Consider the following 19319-nt stretch of genomic DNA (forward strand, 5'->3'; position numbering starts at 1 on the left):
ACAGAGAGCAAAACATTTTTAATTAAGTTAGGGGACTTGTATATCAACGTGGTGACATTTTGACAGTACAGTGTAAGCACATTTTATGCATCTGCTCATCCTTTGGAACACTCAGAAACAATTTTCAGGAGTTTTTACATATTTATTTATACAGTGTGGTGCTACACACCATTCGTAATCCATTTTCTGAAGCAACACAATTAATGAGCTTCGTGACAATAGGAGCAGCAAGCTAGCTGGTGATGTCACAGGCATCATGTGACTCAAATGAAGTGTTGTAGCAGGCTTTCAAATTATTTGAATTTCATTCAAGAGGAAAAAAAGAATGTTATGAGCATAAAATGACATAATTATATACTTTAGATGATTTCCAGAAAACAGTCAAATACCCTGTTTACAGGTGCAGGCTGGTGTTGTTGGGGATCAGTGCTGTAGCCCCATCGTAAGAGGGTCTGGCGGCTGTCACATCATTACAACCCATCAGGGTTGTGGACATTTGTCAGAACCTCAGTGCTCTCATTCAGTGAAGTTCCACTTAGCCTTGGCCCCAGAAATCTGCATACCCCTGTTGTCAGTCGTCAAGATGGTGTGTAGGTGTAGATTGTGATCTGGTTTTCATATGAGAGGACTGTTGACTCATTTTACAAATGAATTAAAATATTTCATCTTGCCACATTTGTCCCACTCTACCACCTGAGTTGCTGAAGTGTTACCAGGGTACCAGGGTATAGAGTGTAATGAAAATTTTCACCGGTGAAATGAAAGACAGCTCAAGAGGCAGTCACAGCATACAGCCGGTAAGGCAGTACTTGCACTGCACAGGAATGGTGGCAGAGGCACCCTGCTCCCAAGTTGGACAGATCGCTGAGGGGTAAATTGGTTCTTCATTCATGTAAGATTGTCCCACCCTCATCCGTAGTCCATTACCATTGTGAGAGGTAGAAGCGCAGGTCATAGAGTCAAAGTTCCCTTCACAACCAGACAGAGCAAAAGACTTGAAGGTGTCACTGGCTGTAAAAACTCTGCTGTATTCATCAGGGCACCTGCAACTAATAGAGCTGACTTTCCATCGATATCCTTGATGCAGATGGAGTGGCCTAACTCTGAGAGTGTGTTTCACCCCGTACAGGTGATGAAATGTTCTCCCTTTTTCTGAGACTGTCGGTGCTCTTGGCTGGCCTAATGTATAACTTCAGAGCATTCCTTTATACAAAGATTGCAGCTTGAAAGGGGTTCTTTTGTCATCCGTGGGTGGAGTTACTGCATGTTCCTCCATTGCAGAAGACCATTGTGTCTGCACTGTGTGCACTGTTGTCTGAGTGCCAAATCGGGGGTTCGTGGTGTCTTGTCTTATCAGGCAATGAGCTCCCTGTGTGTAATTCAGTTCTTCCTTGTGTTGACATTGGTTACGCCATCATTGCTTACCTGCCAAATGTGTTCGACTAAGAGTAATCCCAACCAGTTCCAACAAAATTTTATTCCTACACATAATTACCATTCTGTTGTGCAACAACGTATTCCTGTTCAAATATTTCTCACAATGACGATAAAAACCACATCATGCTTTGGCACATCCACTCATATCTCACCCCCTCCAAAACAGACTGTGCTCAAGGCTTAAATCAGCGTCAGCATACTGATTACAGTTTAAGCACCTTTCAAAGCTAGGTTTCCAAAAATATTATACTTTAGTACAGCACCATGGACACCTAAATGTTTGGTTAAAATCTACTCCATAAGAATTTGCTGCTTCAGAAATTCCATCATTGGCGCACCAGCAGCCTCCTCCTGTTCCTTCCTTGTGGTGTGGTATCCACACTTAGATTATGTACCTTCTCAGAGATTTCTTCCTTAGTCTTAGTTAAGTTGTCCCAAATTTTCTGCTGTTTGCTCTCTGTTGTACCTATTTCTGCATTAGAAATAGGTGTTTCTACAGACAATTTAATTCTTTCTTGTACTTTGTTATTGACTAAATCAACTACACACTCCTGAAAACTAACTGCTGTAGTGACTGAAATAGGAGCCACTTCTGATTCTGCCCTTGTTCACATCTCTAAATTGCTTATTCACTTTATTTTGAACTAAATCTCAGTGTTTCAGCATTTCCAAATTTAGTTCCTCCAGTAAGTTGGAAGGCTTTGTCTGTAACTGCAGCATCCTATTCCTTTTGTGACTCATTGATATGCTGTCTCTTCAAAAGTTGTGTATGTTGTTTTTATTTCATTCTTTAGTTTTGTTTTAGCATTCTCTGTACTAGCAGTTAACTCTTTTATGCTATAACTCAATTGCACAGTAACCAAGCTGGGACATATACATTCATATTTCTCATTACGAAAGGCGTATGATGTTTACCACAATGTGTGTTTAATTAGCCCTAGCTTAATATTGTTGTACACCCGCAAACTCTGGTTGCAAAGTAACTTGCTGTACACAGCTCACCGAAATCCGACTGTAAGTAGATGCCGATGGGAAGCATAGGTCATGCTGCACTACCAAAAATGAGTGCACCATTGACACTGCAGCTGCTGTAGGTTCATGAAGCCCTCTGTAGCTGTAGACAAAATTTGCTGACTTGTGGATTAGTTATTTTCTTCTTAATCATAATTGTAGTAGAGGGATTTAATAATTATTTATTCATTATTCAAACCCCTACAAAATTCGTGATTTGTGGTGCTAGCAATTGATTTTGTACTGCAGCATAATTTTGGCTTTTGATCTTTGTTACTATTGACAACAGATATCAACTCCCTCAAATCTGTGTACCCGAAATTTGCCAGTTCTCGTTAAAATTTCAAATTTTTGGTTATTATTCTTGTTCTTTGTAAATTATTTTTCTTGTTTGCTGTCAGTGGTCACCACTTGCAGTGTTCCTCTTGTTTTTTACTGTGATATTGGGTGGCAAAGTAAAGTCTTATTGAGAACTAAGACTTCTTGCCATTAAGTCTTGTTCACATTTTATTTCAGCACACTCGCCAAGCTCTTCTGATTTAACTTAGTTTTTCAAAGTGCTGCAGTTACTATTGAAGTTACGAGTATAAATCCAACCTCCCATTCTCAAAATAAATACAATACTTCCCATAAACAATGTATCCTTTATTGTACTCTTGTTTACAGTGACCATGAATTATTTAGTTGTTTCAGCATGCGCAACGTCACAATTACATTGATAAGGACTAAATCCACAAATAGTCTATATCATTTAACAGATTCCAATCAAGTGAGTGTATAACAAGTTTTCTCTTGCCTCTGAGATGTCATAGGTATTGTCATGGTCATTCTTCCTTCATGGCTCATACCATATCTCCAAGGCAATATCCACCAATACAGAATAAACTGCTCAATCAGTAGCTACCACAAATGTAGTACAAAGTTTACCATTGTCCCGGCTTGTAGATAGGGTGTATCTATCAATTTCATAATACACGTGCATAAATAAAACATACATTCTAACAGTAAATTATATAATTAATTATGAAATAAACTTTTTACAGTGGCAGTCATCATTTGTTGATTAAAAAAATGCTGGTGCAACACACCACTTCACCAAAGTGATATTTTACGACTACAATATCCCCCTCAAGGATAGCTACATCAATACCTCTGTCCACATCAGGCCTCGCAAACACCAACAGTACCTCTACTTCGACAGTTGCCACACATTCCAGCCAAGAAGTCCCTTCCATACAGCCTAGCCACCAGTGGCCTGTTGACAAGCAGTCTCTCTTCAAATATGCCAAGGGTTTCCCTGAGGCCTTCACTGATTGAAAGTTCTCTCCAAATCTTGTCCAGAAATAGATCTCCTGTGCCTTCTGTCTCCAGTCACCTACCACCTTGCACACACCCTCTGTCTGGCCACAACACAGCCTTCCCCTCTTTGATGCAGTACCATCCAGGACTGGAGCCGTTGAATCACATTCTGCACCAGGGTTTTGACTACCTCACATCTTGCCCTAATGTGAGGAATATCCTCCCCATCCATCCCACAGTGTTTTTCTGCCACCCATCGAACCTACACAATATTCTTGTCCATTCCTGCACCCAACCTCTTGCCCCATGGCTCATATCCCTGCAATAGACCAGATGCAAGATCGGTCCCATACATCCTCCCACTACCACCTACTCCAGTCCTGTCACAGGCATCTCCTACCTTAACAAAGGCATGGTTACATGTGCAAGTAGCCACATGATCTACCACCTAAGCTGCAAACACTGTGCCATTTGGTACATATGCTGGGCAACTAAAATGCTGTTTGTCTGTATGCTGGCCACCACCAAACTGTGGCCAAGAGACAGCTGAACCACCCAATTCCTGAATATGCCGCCCAACATTATGTGCTTCACTTTGGTGTCTGCTTCACAGCCTGCACCATCTGAATTGGTCCTACCAACACTAAATTTTCTGAATAGTGCAGTTGGAAACTTTGCTTGCAACATATCCTTCATTCTCATAACCCTTTATGTTCTACACCTTCCTACCCCTTCCTTGTTCCCACTCCAGAATTACGCATGTATTCTATCCCACCAAGCACCTACTACCGTATTTACTCGAATCTAAGCCGCACTCGAATCTAAGCCGCACCTGAAAAATGAGACTCGAAATCGAGGAAAAAAATTTTTCCGAATCTAAGCCGCACCTGAAATTTGAGACTCGAAATTCAAGAGGAGAGAAAAGTTTTAGGCCACACCTCCAAATCAAAACAAAGTTGGTCCATTTTAATAAGAGACACAATTTAGGTCGAATGAATGACGATACAGGTACAGTAGTTTGGTTCGAGTCGTAAGCTTAGCAGTTAAGCTTTACCAGGTAACCATTGCTATGCATCAGGCGCTCCGTCCATATTTATACGGGTACCCTTCCTTTTTCACGTGCTTCGTCTGGTTTGAATGGATTGCTTATTTTTCTTTGATCTGTTAAGCGCCATTTTTTGTTATAGGTGTTTACGTCATTCTAAGCTGAAAATGCATTACTGTACTGTGTCATGCATTGTTTGCCGCATTCTGATAGTGCGTGTTTATGGCCTGTTGCCGCTCGCGGCATGGCTTGCTTTTCTGCGCGCTACCGCCGCTTTCAATTTTTTTTTTTTTAAAAAAGAGAGGAGTCGTCTCATTAGCAAAACCATGGCAAGAGACTGCTATTTGTTGTTACTTACACTTCTGCTTTCTTTGATAATAATCAACAAGAACCAAATAACAGACTGTGTATGATAGAAGATGTTCTGCATGAGAGTTTAGTGAAAATTTTTCCCCGTTTGAAAATCTTTGCAGACGCCTCTTTAGTACATCACATTACCTTCTGCACAGAAATTAGAGTCATCTTAGATTTAAAAATCTAGTCAATTGCCGTGCTTCATTTCTGACTGTATCACTATTAGCCATAAGAATAATACGAATATAAACATGACATGATATGTGTATTCTTCTGCGTTTGCTGTTGTCTCACTCTAGTTTCGTAGTTTATTAGGCAGTCAGGATTTAAATGAGATAGCAGCAAACGCGAAAGAATACATCGCAAAATGTTTATATTCGTATTATTCTTATGGTGAAGAGAATACTGCATGTGATTCACAATTCATAAAAGTTCCTATTAGCAACCATCTCTTCTCACAGGTAGGAAAAAATTAAGAATGTAGAGTTGGCCATATTGACAAAAACCCCGAACAGTCTTGCCAGTCGGATTTTCGCAGTACATTGAAATGCTGCTACATTCGTAGATGAACAATACGGAATTTGTATTTACTTCATTGGCTAATGTATGAAAATGCAGTGGTCGAAACTCGGGGCGGAGAAAAAAGCTCTTCTTCCACCTTTTTTTAAATTTATTTACTGACGCAGAGGTTTTGGCGCCGGTATTTATCTTTGTGCCCGCAAAGCAAGCCTGTTTAGCGCTACATATATTCGACGGCAGAAGTTAGTTGTGGCGGCACCTACCAACATTTTTCAGAACTTCCGCTTACTTTGCACTCGATTCTAAGCCGCAGGAGGTTTTTTGGATTACAAAAACCGGAAAAAAAGTGCGGCTTAGATTCGAGTAAATACGGTAATCTTTTCTCCTCCTCTACTTCTCTCATTTCCTACCTTTCCCCCATACACCCTCCCCCCCCCCCCCCCCCCCCCCCCCTCCATTACTACTGCAGCACAGCCTCCCAACACTGCACCCAGAAGCCCTATGCTGTTCCCACCATGACCCTGCGTGCTCCCACAGGCAGCACAGCATCTCCCCCACACCTACCCTGCTACCACTTCCCCTCCCTCCCCTATGCGTTTTCTTATCCCCACCGTCTGTCTCAGCAGATTGCTGCTCAAGTCAGGTACAGTCACATTTAGGCCCCAGTACCCAAACATAATGGCCATGTGAGTTGTGTGTCTGTGTGTGCGTGTGTGTGTGTGTGTGTTTTTCTACAGACGAATAAGATTGTCCGAATGCTCAATATTTTAGCAGTATTTTTCTTTGTGCCTTTCTGTGACGCAACACCTTCCGTGTGTGGTGAGTAGCAATCTATTCTTTCCATAGTGCTGTTATTGCATCCTGGACTTTACGTTGGTTGATTTTCCCTGAGTTGTGGGATATATGTGGTAGTATACACTGATCAGCCAGAACATTGTGACACCGACACACTATTGACATTAACCCATCCATGCAATAGCAGCATCACCTGACAAGGAATGACTGCTAGTGAGACACACACACAATGCATGTAGTATCAGTGAATGTGCTGTCTGTATCTAGAATGGGGAAGGCATGGGATCTATCTGAGTTTGACCGAGGGCAAATTGTGGTGGCCTGCAGGCATGAGCATTTCAGAAACTGCATGACTTGTTGGATATTTGAGGAGTGCTATGATGAGTGTCTTCAACACATGGCAAAATCCACATGAAACCATGTCCAGATGTCCTGGGGTCAGACGACGACTCCTAATTACAAATGTCGGACGTCATAGGCTGGGCATTCTGTTAAAACAGGACAGGTGGTGAACTGTGGCGGAACTAACATCAAACTTTAATGCTGGGCAGAGCACAAGTGCCTGAACACACAGTGCACTGAACACTCCTAATGAAGGACCTCCTCAGCTGACGACCAGTGCATGTGCCAATGTTAACAAAATGGTTCAAATGGCTCTGAGCACTATGGGACTTTATACCTGAGGTTATCAGTCCCCTAGAACTTAGAACTACTTAAACCTAACTAACCTAAGGATATCACACACATCCATACCCGAGGCAGGTTTCGAACCTGCCACTGTAGCGGTTGCGCGGTTCCAGACTGAAGCGCCTAGAACCGCTCGGCCACACCAGCTGGCCCAGTGTTAACACCATGATGTTGTCAACAGTGACTGAAATGGGAACATGACCATCAGCACTAGATATTTGTCCAGTGGCAGTGCTTTGCATGGTCTGATGAATCCCGATACCTTCTAATCATGTCGATGGGAGGGCATGAATCTGGCATCTTCCAGGGAAACAGTTCCATGGTGCCTGTATTGCAGGCTGGGGACAAGCTGGTGGTAGCTCCATTATGCTCTGGGGAACATTCACATGGGCATCCATGGGTGCAGAGTAGCTTGTGCAAGGCACAGTGATGGCCAAGGAGTGTTGTGCACTGGTTGCAGACCATGTACACTCCTTCATCATTATAATGTTTCCCAACGACAGTGGCATTATTCAGCAAGATAATGTGCCGTGTCACAAACCTAGGAGTATGATGGAGTGGTTCGAGGAACACGTTGGTAAGTTCCAGTTGATGAGCTGGCCCCCAAACTTGCCATATCTGAACCCGACTGAACACATCTGGGATGTGATTGAATGTGGCATCAGAGCTCATTGTCCTCTCCCTGTAATTTACAGGAATTAGGTGATTTGTGTGTGCAGATTTGGTGCCAATTCCTCCTGCGAACTACCGAGGCCACATTGCTTCCATGCCATGGCACATCACTGCTGTTATCCATGCCAAAGGTGGACATACTGGCTATTAGGTAGGTCGTCAAAATGTTCTGGCTGATCAGTGTATTTCAAACATCGTGGTCTGCAAGACTTTCACTCAATTAAATATTGAAAACTGCTTTACCAACATAGTGCCATATTTTTTCTTCTGATCTGCTTGACCCCATTTTCTACATTAATTAAAAAATAAATAAATACAAATATTTTCAACTATACGTGCTAACTGTGAAGTAATGTTTGTAAATCCATTGTATTAAACCATTTATTTGACAGTCCTAGTGTGTAAAATCACACTTTCGGGTGGGTAGCTGGCTTACCAGTACTTTGATAATGGAACCATTACATTTACTGGTAGTCGCTGACCTAGCAACCACTTCTAGTACTTAATTTTGGAATAGCACACATTTCCCATCTTTCCTGACCTTAAGATTGCTACTGTAGCCCATGCTCTTTTGTTTGTTTGTATACACTTCAGGTAATTTCAGTTTTTGTTCATAGTAAATGTTGATGTGACTTAAAATTTGTGTGTAGTGTGCTGCAAGTCATTGTTATGAGTCAGCTTTTACACCAAAAAACATAATTATGTGTAGTTTCAATCTGTAACCACTCACGAGTAAGAGTCAAGTCATCTTATCTTCTCAAACATGGACTTTACATCTCAAACATGGACTTTGCATAAGGTTGACCTCACCACTGACATGCTAAATTTTCTTGATATGCCTGTAGTCAATGCCAGCAAAATTTTCAGTGAAATGAATGCAGAAGACAAAATGAGTTTGAAGCAGTTTAGACGTATACTGTTATTGCAAAGCTTGTGTAGGCTGCAACTTGTTCACCAGCAACAAGAGCAAAATTGCAGTACATATCGAAAGAAGCTGCGCATTGTGTAATATAGTGATACATCCCCTCACACTATAGCCCATTTAAAATAACTTGATAGTTGATGTCTGTCATTTGGTACTATAGTGTTGCCACATCAGTTACCGCTCAGTTAAAGGCAACACACGAACATGACGGGTTACTTCTCAAGTGCCGAAGTGCTGTTCATTTAACACAGAACAGTGTTGGAAGCTGCTGCCATTAGGTTGGCAAGAATGTGAGATGCTCTGTCCACAGCTGATTTTAAATGACCAGTGACTGAACTATTACAGACAATACATTTTGGAGTCCTGAAATTACACTCATGCCCTAATCTAACAACAACTTCTTGATGTGCAGTGTATCCGAGAAAATGACGGTCAGCAATCTGCGGCAGAATTATTAACCGTGTTCGCTTTGCTCATGGTGATTAAAGCTGATCTGTATGAGCAAACTCAAGACAGAAAAAAATCAGTTTCAGTGCTAAAAGTAAAATGTAACTTCCGTTTTTGCTACATGAGCTGATGCACTACCGCCCGATGGGCAGTCATGGTTGGAACTCATTTACAGGTTGTAGCCGACACAGGCATTTTGATAAAGATTTAAAAATGAAAGAAAATTATTAGGAATTGGCGATATTCAAACCCACATCCTTTTGTTTCATTAAAGTGTGATGATACCACTGCTCTACGGAAATCTTTGGTTTATGTTGTTATATTTATAGAATGAGTTGCAATGATCATTTTCTGCTTTCAAAAAGTTTGGTTTTGCACCATGTCATATGAAGTTTACCTAATGTAGGCCAATCTCTGTGATTATAATTGAATGCGTGAAGTCAAATCACATCTTGTGCAAAAGAATCCAGTAGTCTTTGGCTAGTGGTCTGTACAAGATGTGTGTATTTTGTTACCATTGTTCGTGTGTGTGTGTGTGTGTGTGTGTGTGTGTGTGTGTGTGTGTGTGTGTGATGCATGATGAAATGCAATATAAAAGGGCCAGACCCAAGATTCGAGATCCAAGCGCAGCAAGAAAAAAAGCGCGACAAGGAATTTGAAATTAATTGACCATTTATTGTGGCAGTTTAACAATGGTGAACAGTTCCAGTATGGCATTGAGTGCTCTGATCAAAGGAAGGTACCTCTAACACATGATCAAGTAATTTTAATCAGGTTATAAATGGATGTATCAGACATGTGCTGTTGCACTCTGTGTGAGTAATAAACCAGCATACTATAAATCATATTTTGTTAAAATACTTTTACTTAAAATTAATTTGAGATGTGCTTGATTGTACCTATCTTAAGAAAATAATAATTATAAAAAAGTTTTTACTGGTATGCAAAGGATTGGTGGTAATAAATCCTGCTTTGTAACTGGTGGCTGTGCCTCTTGTTCCAATATATTCCATTTATATTTCACTCTGTTATCTGAATGGTTAACTTCCTACATAATGTGCAAAATTATGTATGTTTTAGTACTTTTGTAATATACCAACATAATATTTAGTGTACAGCTGTAGCAGGACCTTTATTTGTTCAGTTACTTTCTCCTTTTATGTGTATCTTGTCGTTTAATTTTGTTATTGATCAAGTTGAAAAGAATTATGTACAGTTGTGAGTAAATTAGAAAACCAAATTATTTTTATAGCTGAAAGTACATATGAATTTGTTAATTTACTCATGAAATTCAGGACATCTCCAAAAATTGTCTATGGGGCGTTTCATGTTTTGTTTTATGTACAAATGCAAACGCTGTCAGCAATGACTATGTCTCTACAGTTGTGTAATTTAAATGTAAGTTCTATCTACACTATTTCTTGACACAGTTTGAGTGCAATTTCTTTTATTGGAAATCTGAATACCACTATTATTTTTCTTTGCTTGGTTAACAGGAATGGTATTTGTCATCAAGTGAACCTGTGACAGCTTTGCACATGCACCGGGACCTTTTGCAGTGGGATCGTGCCCTGCAGTTAGCCAGTAAGCTCGCACCACACCAGATGCCATTCATTGCGAAGGAATACGCCCAGCAGCTTGAATTTACGTAGGTATCACACTGACCTGCCATTAGGTGAAGAATGTAAAGTTGTACACTAATGGTAAAAAACACTATGGGGAACACAAACAGTGTCAAAAGAAATACCCCATTCACTTTGTAGTGAAAGCACTGAATAAGAGCCAGTTACATGAAGAAGAAGTTGAATTTTATAACTTAGATTTAAAACCCCTTCTCTTCTCTAGAGTACACATGTGATCTGGCTCCAGAACCAAGGCACCCTGTCCTCATTCCTAAACAACCACAACATCTTCTCTCGAATTAATTTCACTTATCCTCTTTCGCTCAGTGATTGTCTGATCAGAATGTCAACAGTCTCATCTCTGATGGATTTGTAAGAAACAGTGGCTCTTGTATCATCCCTCAACATAGCAACCTAGTCTACAAACTGGTGTTGTGTACCATGTTCTCTAAAACTAGTTTTCTGACGTGATTTGGCTACCCCTTATCATGCCAGGTATCCTCCTCAAAGTGATTTCTACACCTTAAGAAATGTATTCCACAGCCCATCCAAACCTAAAAAATATCCGTGCCCATCCTTGCACTGCTTCTGCATCCAAATCTCTGCCTGTTTCCTGGCCTCCATCCTTGCCCATGCAAGATATGCATTTCTCTTCAAATCTTATCTAACATACTATCATCCATAATGTTCTCGTAACATTATCCTCCAACTGTACCGTTCTATACAGACTATGTAGCATAATTTGCTCTCCTTCTGAAAGCAAATTATCACTTCTAAAGCTCTGAGACACAGATCCCACTGGTGACCACATCTAGTATAGCACTTTGTGTCAACATAATATATAGTCAAAGGAATCATTTTCATACATAAAGGTGTCTAAAAGAAAGCAGATTTCATTTTCAGTAGGCTTCAAGCAGAACAGAAAAAAATGAGTTATAAACCCCAAGTGTTCAAATAAAATTTCAGAGGTTTACTTGTGGCACACTCCATATGTTCTGTACAGGAGTTCTTTGAAGGAGTCAAGAACTTTTCTCTGTGTTTGTATACTCAGTCAACAAAATACTACATCCTTCTTCAGAAGTAGAAAAATGCAAACACATTCCACACACACACACACACACACACACACAGCCACTGTTGTCTCCAGGTGCTAAGGCCTGACTGCAACTGTGTTTGAAGTAACAGCTGTCTAGCTGGGGTAGACAGTGAGGGTGTGGACCAGATGTGCGATGGCTATGGGGAGGGATATCAGGATAGGGGTGAGGGAAAATGCTAGTACCTATGGGAGTGTGCAAGGACATTGTGAGGACAGGGTAGGGCTGCTAGATGCAGCTTGCGGAGTGTGCTGTGGGGAAAGAGGGTGGGGGGAAGAGGAGTTGAGAAAGGGAAAGGACTTGTATGTGCATTGTCAGGGTAGAAGGCGTATTTAGTACTGGAGTGGGAACAGGGAAGGGGATAGCCAGGTTGAAGACAGAGATTGGAGAATGTTGAGGTCAGGGAGGTATGGGAACAAATGATATCTTGAAGGGAGTGTTCCCACCTGAACAGTTCAGAAAGCTGGTGTTGGCAGGAGGAATCCAAATGGTACAGGTTGTGAAGCAGTCATTAAAGTGAGCACATCGTGTTAGGTGGTATACTCAGCAACTGGGCGGTGAAGATGTTCCTGCCACAGTTTGGTGGTGGCAATTCATGTGGACAGACGGCTTGTTAGTAGTCAAGTCCAAATAGAATGTGGCACAGTGGTTGCAGCCGAGTTTGTAGATCATGCGGCTGCTTTCACCGGTGACCCTGTCTTGGATGGAATAGAAGATGCCTGTGTTAGGACTGGAGTGAGTGTTAGTGGGAGGATGTATGGAACAGATCTTGCATCTAGATCCATTGTAGGGATGTGAGCCATGAGGCAAGGGTTTGATGTGGAAGTCAGGGATGGTTGTGGAGGTCTATATGACAATTAGGTTGCTAGATAAGATGAAATTTATTTGAGCTATGAAATTCTTTGTCTGCTTTGATTCCCTAATTGCCTTTCAGTCTATTTAACGTACCCTGAACACAAATGACTACTGATTATTTAGGTCTAATTAATACATCTACTGAGACAGGAGAAAGAAGTATTAGTATCCTGGCTTATGAATGTGTGGTGCTTGTGGTGTACAAATTTCTGTGCACCACATTGTGTCAAGAGAGCAGCAACTGTTTTTACCAGCTGCTCTTCCTGTATATTAGGTGGTGATGAGATAAATGTGTTATATGTTTTTACATTCTATGGATATGTTTCATCTGCTTGATCTGTTAAGTAGGAGGTGGTATTGTGAGTCAGGATGGTGACTTGCACATTTTTATATAATTGGTCCGTCACTCACAATATCCTGGCTAAATATTTTATATCAATTTGTTTGTGTGCTTGTGTTTTAAAAGTAGATTCATAGGCAATGATGTAGTAGCAGTTTTAGCTTTTCTACAAGAGAAATAGAAGGTTTATCTGCATGTTAGTGAGTGCACTATATTAAAGATGTTATAATGTAAGTTACTAAATTTTAAAGATTTTATTTGTATTTAAGTACTTTAGTAAGAATACTAATAACTGCCCTGTTGAACACCTGAAATCCAACATTATCATTGTGAGCATGGTACTAGATGTTTTCTGAACTCCACTTCCAATCAAAGACAAGGTCCAATAATGATTTCTTATATTTGTCTCACGTCCATGACTTGCCTAATTCAACCTCCAGCAAATTGATGAGGAGGTATTAAAATCCTTGTCCCTCAGCTCTGCAAGATTCAGTTTACTACCTGTCAGAGTTTTTCTACATTCTGAGACAGTGAGTAGAGTATTTAAACTAGATACAAAAAGATGACTCATTAATGGAAAAGCATTTTACAGTTGTACATTATGAGATCGGTCTAGATTTTACAGCTGCTAATGCTTCTCACGCCATGTCTTTCAAACCCTGAATTACTTTTAATTTATACATTTTTTTCCTCAGTTGTTTATTGCTGCTTCCTAACTAATGTTTCTCTGATGCTCATTCTTGAAACATTACAATGGCATTACATCACCTTCAGGAGTGTGCTAAGGACTGGCATATGCCAGCCACAACATCTGCACAGTTATGCGTCCCTGTGCCAAGTGTTGGCCTGTGTCATTCATAACATCTGCAAGTTTTACATCCCTGTTCCTTTGTAAATTCTTATATATGTATTAATTTTATACATGCTCTTCATGTAGCATGATTATAAAGGTATTTTCCATCAAATGGAATTGACTTTATATCCTGCAGATTACAAATAGACAAGAATTGAGCAACCTCAGTGTGCTGCATTTCTTGCTTACAATTTCCAGTGAAAACACTCAACAACATGTTATAGAAGCACATTGCAGCAATCCTTAGTGACAGTAATGAAGGACCTTCCTGTCATCGCCTATGCAATGTGCAGAGTGAAATTCGAAAGACCTTTTGTCATTCACTTTTTATCTTATAACTTTTCATTAGTTTACTTTCTCTAAATTTAGAGTTCTGCACAACTTTTAAAATTGTTCTTAAATATGTCATGTAACATGAATGTCAAATCTGTAGGTACAAGGAAAAAATGCAGCAGCCGTATTACATGCTGCTACAGCTACAACTGGTAATAAAATTTATTATTAATTTTACTTTAATAAATGTGCATTTCTATGTTGTAGAGGGAATTATGCTGAAGCATTAATCCATTATGAACAAGGGCTGGCTGAGGCTACGGACAGTCTTAAGGATGCCGAAAGTGGCAGTGAGCAGCACATTGCCGTGTGCAGAGCTGGTGTTGCTCGGACTTCGATTCGTTGTGGTGATGTACGCAGAGGTGTTGCTATTGCAATGGATATTGCTAGTGGCCCTCAGCTTAAGAAGGAATGTGCTGACATACTGGAAGGAATGAAGGTATATTTATCACAATATTCTGATATGATAAATTCCTCCTTAATATCACACCAGCATGTCCTAGCAGTACCTTATTTTTAGACACATCTGTTTTAATGAAGGAAGGTGGGTCTAAGCGACATTTGTTTACTGGAAGCTCACCCATACAGGTTTATAGTTGCAGGTCTTCCAGCTTCCAGTAACTTCTGCTGCCTATGCATGTCCTTAGGGTCATTTGGGTCGTAGGGGCCCTATACACTGATGAGCCAAGACATTATGACCGGCTACTTAAAAGTGTGTTGGTCCACCTCTGGAATGCAGTTTAGCAGTGATTCTGCATGCCATTGATTCGACAAGTACTGATAGGTTTCCAGAGGTTTGTGGCACCAGATGCCTACGCACAGGTCACACACTTCCCGTAACTTATGAACGTTAGTGGAGCTGGTGCCCAATAACATCCCAGTTGGGTTTCATCAGATTCAGATAAGCCAAATTTGCTGGGCAAGACATCAGCATGATTCCATTTTTATGCTCCTCAAACCACTGCCACATGATTCTGGCCCTGTGACCTGGACAGTTATCCTGCTGGAAGATGCCGTTGCTGTTGGGGAAGGCATCAAGCATAAGGGATTGCAGGTGGTCCCCAGTACTGTTCTCGCAATCCACAGCTGCCATTTTGCCTTTTATTACTACTGCAGATCCCATGGAAGCCTAGGTGAATGTCCCCCATAACATAATACTGCTCTCACCAGCCTGCGTCCGCGGCGCGCTGCATGTTTCGAGCTGCCGTTCGCCTGGATGGTGACGTATGTGGACACACCCATTGACCTGGTTGAACAATAAATGGGATTCATCTGACCAGGCAACATGGTTCCATTGATCCATGATCCAGTCTCGATGATCCTGTGCCCACTGTAATCACAACTGATGATGATATTGGGCTAGCATGGGAACATATAGAGATCCTCTGCTGTAGAACACCATGTTCAACACTGTGTACTGACCGATGTACTCCAAAACATTTATACCTGTGCCAGCAGACGTCCAACTTCTTGTTTCTTACGCCTAGCTTCAGCGTTCTTCAGCCGCTTTCCATAGATGCTCATGACAGTAGCACACGAATAGCTGAGCAGCTTCACCGTTTCTGAGATGCTCACTCCCAGGCACTGGGTCCACAACAATCTGGCTTGTGTCAAAGTCACTTAAGTTGGCAAATTTCCACATTTGTTTCACTTATTGTCACTATAGAATGATTCCCTATTCGTCTCTACTCCGCTCTTATACTTCTCCTACGTCATAACGTTCCCTCAGTTCCACCAGGCAGCATACAACTTCCCAGTGGGCAGTGGTCGTAATGTTTTGGCTCATCAGTTTTGTGCTTCATGCTGACAGTTTCCTACTTGCAGTAGGTATTCAAGGAAAGTGAATATTCAACACGTGAAACAGAGTAAGCTCAGCAAATGAGTGCATGAGTACAGTCATCGGAAAAGCGGGAAGATAGAGATGTTATCAAGTTTTGAGCCTTTTTTCTGCACGTAATTATGAAGATGATGTACCAAGATGACATATTTTCTGGGAATTATGAAAATATGAAAAATGACCTGTTACATTAAGGCAGGAATCTATAAAATATTGTGTGAGGCAGTAAATGCTGTATAAGATAAATTCATATGCATGTTATAAGAACTACACCTTGAACATCAGTGCTACATCCAACATTTTCAGCCAAATAAATTGTGGTGACTGAACATTGTATTTCCAGTGTCTACTCAATGAATTTGAGATTATGATCCTTGCTACATCCTCATTTTTCGGAAATTGCCTGGTCAATGACACCGTGTGTTTCCAGTGTCTACTCAATGAATTTGAGATTATGATCCTAGTTCCATCCTCATTCTTCTGAAATTGCCTGGTCAGTGACACAATGGAAATATAGGGTAGACAAAGTGATCATCCTCTCTGAGGGCATCTATTTAAACATGGAAACAATTTATTTAACATATCTGCTCTTACAGGAATATATATTCTGAATTATTGTTGCTTGGCATACCAACACCTGTCACCAGTTTTACAACAATCATTGCAGTTTTTCAGTTTCTGCCTAGCAATATGGTGCATATTTGTGCTAAACATTTGTGCAGTTCCATTTATGATCCATTTCACTTTAAGCTGCATAAGTCTTCCCTGTAACTTGGTGCTGTTGTGTTGACTTTATCTTCTGGAATGCTTGTACCTTAAATTTCATATTAGGTTGTTATAGCATGCTTTTGGAATATATGTCATGCATAAATATTCATGATTTTACATTCAGAAATTAGACAACAACTTACCATAACAGTAGATGGTGAATTTTCAGACAAACCTTTATAAGAAGCAATAATTTATGTCCCAGCTGCATACAATAAACTTGACATATTTTTTATTACTTGCTCCTGTTATAATTGTCTCTGTTTAGAACCATGCGGACTGCTCATATTTAAACTCTTTATAAATCCCAATGCTTAGTCAAATTTTAGTTATTTAGATTTGAAAATGTATATTTTTTTACATTGTTCTAGAAATGGTATTAAGTTGCCAGAAGTGAATCCCTTTGAAAAACAAAGACTGCCTTGTATCTCTATGATATATAATGTTCCCTTAAAAAACATTGTTATGTTAACACTTATCTCCCTCTCCCACTGTGTACCATTCTATGGCTTGCTTATTACTTTAATAACAGCTACACAAACGATATAGTAGTCACGCTTGCTTGTATTCATATGCTTGTGACCATGCCATCATATTCTGTTATTGTGTTTAGTGTCACACTTTTTATTAAGAGATAAAACTCTGCAGTTATAAACTGCTCCCTCTCCCACTGTGTATCATTCACTGGCTTGCTTACAAGGGGAGACCATGACGTTTGGAACGCGGATTTACTTCAAACTTCGTACACTCGTAGTACTGCATGAGGACAACAAAATGTGTAAGCAGTAGCGCGTACTTCTCAAGCGTTAGTGAGAAAATCACAAGATAATTTCGGTCGTCAAATATATACCTGTGCGTGGCCGTTTTTACCATGAAGCCATAGCAGCCGAGTGGTTAGGGTCCAAGCCCCATAATCACTGGATCGAGTCACCGTTCATCTGTTTTTTTTTTTTTTTTTTTTAACACAGTCATTTTCTTTACTATTTATATTATAATTGATATAATGGTAAAAATATATGTAATTGGATGAACTTTTATTCAATTTACAATGTTATTTGGCGGTATACTAATTTTTATTCATCATCATCATCATCATCATCATTTAAGACTGATTATGCCTTTCAGCGTTCAGTCTGGAGCATAGTCCCCCTTATAAAATTCCTCCAAGATCCCCTATTCAGTGCTAACATTGGTGCCTCTTCTGATGTTAAGCCTATTTCTTCAAAATCATTCTTAACCTAATCCAGGTACCTTCTCCTTGGTCTACCCCAACTCCTCCTACCGTCTACTGTTGAACTCATGAGTCTCTTGAGTAACCTTGCTTCTCCCATGCATGTAACATGACCTCACCATCTAAGCCTGTTCGCCCTGACTGCTACATCTATAGAGTTCATTCCCAGTTTTTCTTTGATTTCATCATTGTGCACACCCTCCTGCCATTGTTCCCATCTACTAGTACCTGCAATCATCCTAGCTACTTTCATATCCGTAACCTCAACCTTATTGATAAGGTAACCTGAATCCACCCAGCTTTCGCTCCCATACAACAAAGTTGGTCGAAAGATTGAACGGTGCACAGATAACTTAGTCTTGGTACTGACTTCCTTCTTGCAGAAGAGAGTAGATCGTAGCTGAGCGCTCACTGCATTAGCTTTGCTACACCTCGCTTCCAGTTCTTTCACTATGTTGCCATCCTGTGAGAATATGCATCCTAAGTACTTGAAACTGTCCACCTGTTCTAACTTTGTTCCTCCTATTTGGCACTCAATCTGTTTATATCTCTTTCCCACTGACATTACTTTTGTTTTGGAGATGCTAACCTTCATACCATAGTCCTTACATTTCTGATCTAGCTCCGAAATATTACTTTGCAAACTTTCAATAGAATCTGCCATCAAAAATGGTTCAAATGGCTCTGAGCACTATGTGACTTAACTCCTGAGGTCATCAGTCGCCTAGAACTTAGAACTAATTAAACCTAACGAACCTAAGGACATCACACACATCCATGCCCGAGGCAGGATTCGAACCTGCGACCGTAGCGGTCACGCGGAATCTGCCATCACAACTAAGTCATCCGCATATGCGAGACTGCTTATTTTGTGTTCACCTATCTTAATCTCACCCAGCCAGTCTATTGTTTTCAACATATGATCCATAAATAATATGAACAACAGTGGAGACAGGTTGCAGCCTTGTCTTACCCCTGAAACTACTCTGAACCATGGACTCAATTTACCGTCAACTCTAACTGCTGCCTGACTATGTATGTAAAGACCTTTAATTGCTTGCAAAAGTTTGCCTCCTATTCCATAATTATGTAGAACAGACAATAACTTCCTCCTAGGAACCCGGTCATATGCCTTATCTAGATCTATAAAACATAGATACAATTCCCTGTTCCACTCATAACACTTCTCCATTAT

The 19319-nt window shown here is 40.5% G+C and overlaps 1 protein-coding gene across 1 annotated transcript in view; it reads left to right on the forward strand.

Moving 5' to 3' along the window:
• LOC124606815 (WD repeat-containing protein 19) overlaps nucleotides 1-19319 on the forward strand; it is a 303209-nt gene that overhangs the window by 206587 nt on the left and 77303 nt on the right. The window contains exons 15-16 of the mRNA XM_047138882.1: nucleotides 10688-10839; nucleotides 14496-14727. Coding sequence (XP_046994838.1) covers nucleotides 10688-10839; nucleotides 14496-14727 — 384 coding nt within the window. The remainder of the gene's footprint in view (nucleotides 1-10687; nucleotides 10840-14495; nucleotides 14728-19319) is intronic.

This window comes from Schistocerca americana, chromosome 3 (genome assembly GCF_021461395.2).
Source record: "Schistocerca americana isolate TAMUIC-IGC-003095 chromosome 3, iqSchAmer2.1, whole genome shotgun sequence".
Classification (NCBI taxonomy): Eukaryota; Metazoa; Arthropoda; class Insecta; order Orthoptera; family Acrididae; genus Schistocerca; species Schistocerca americana.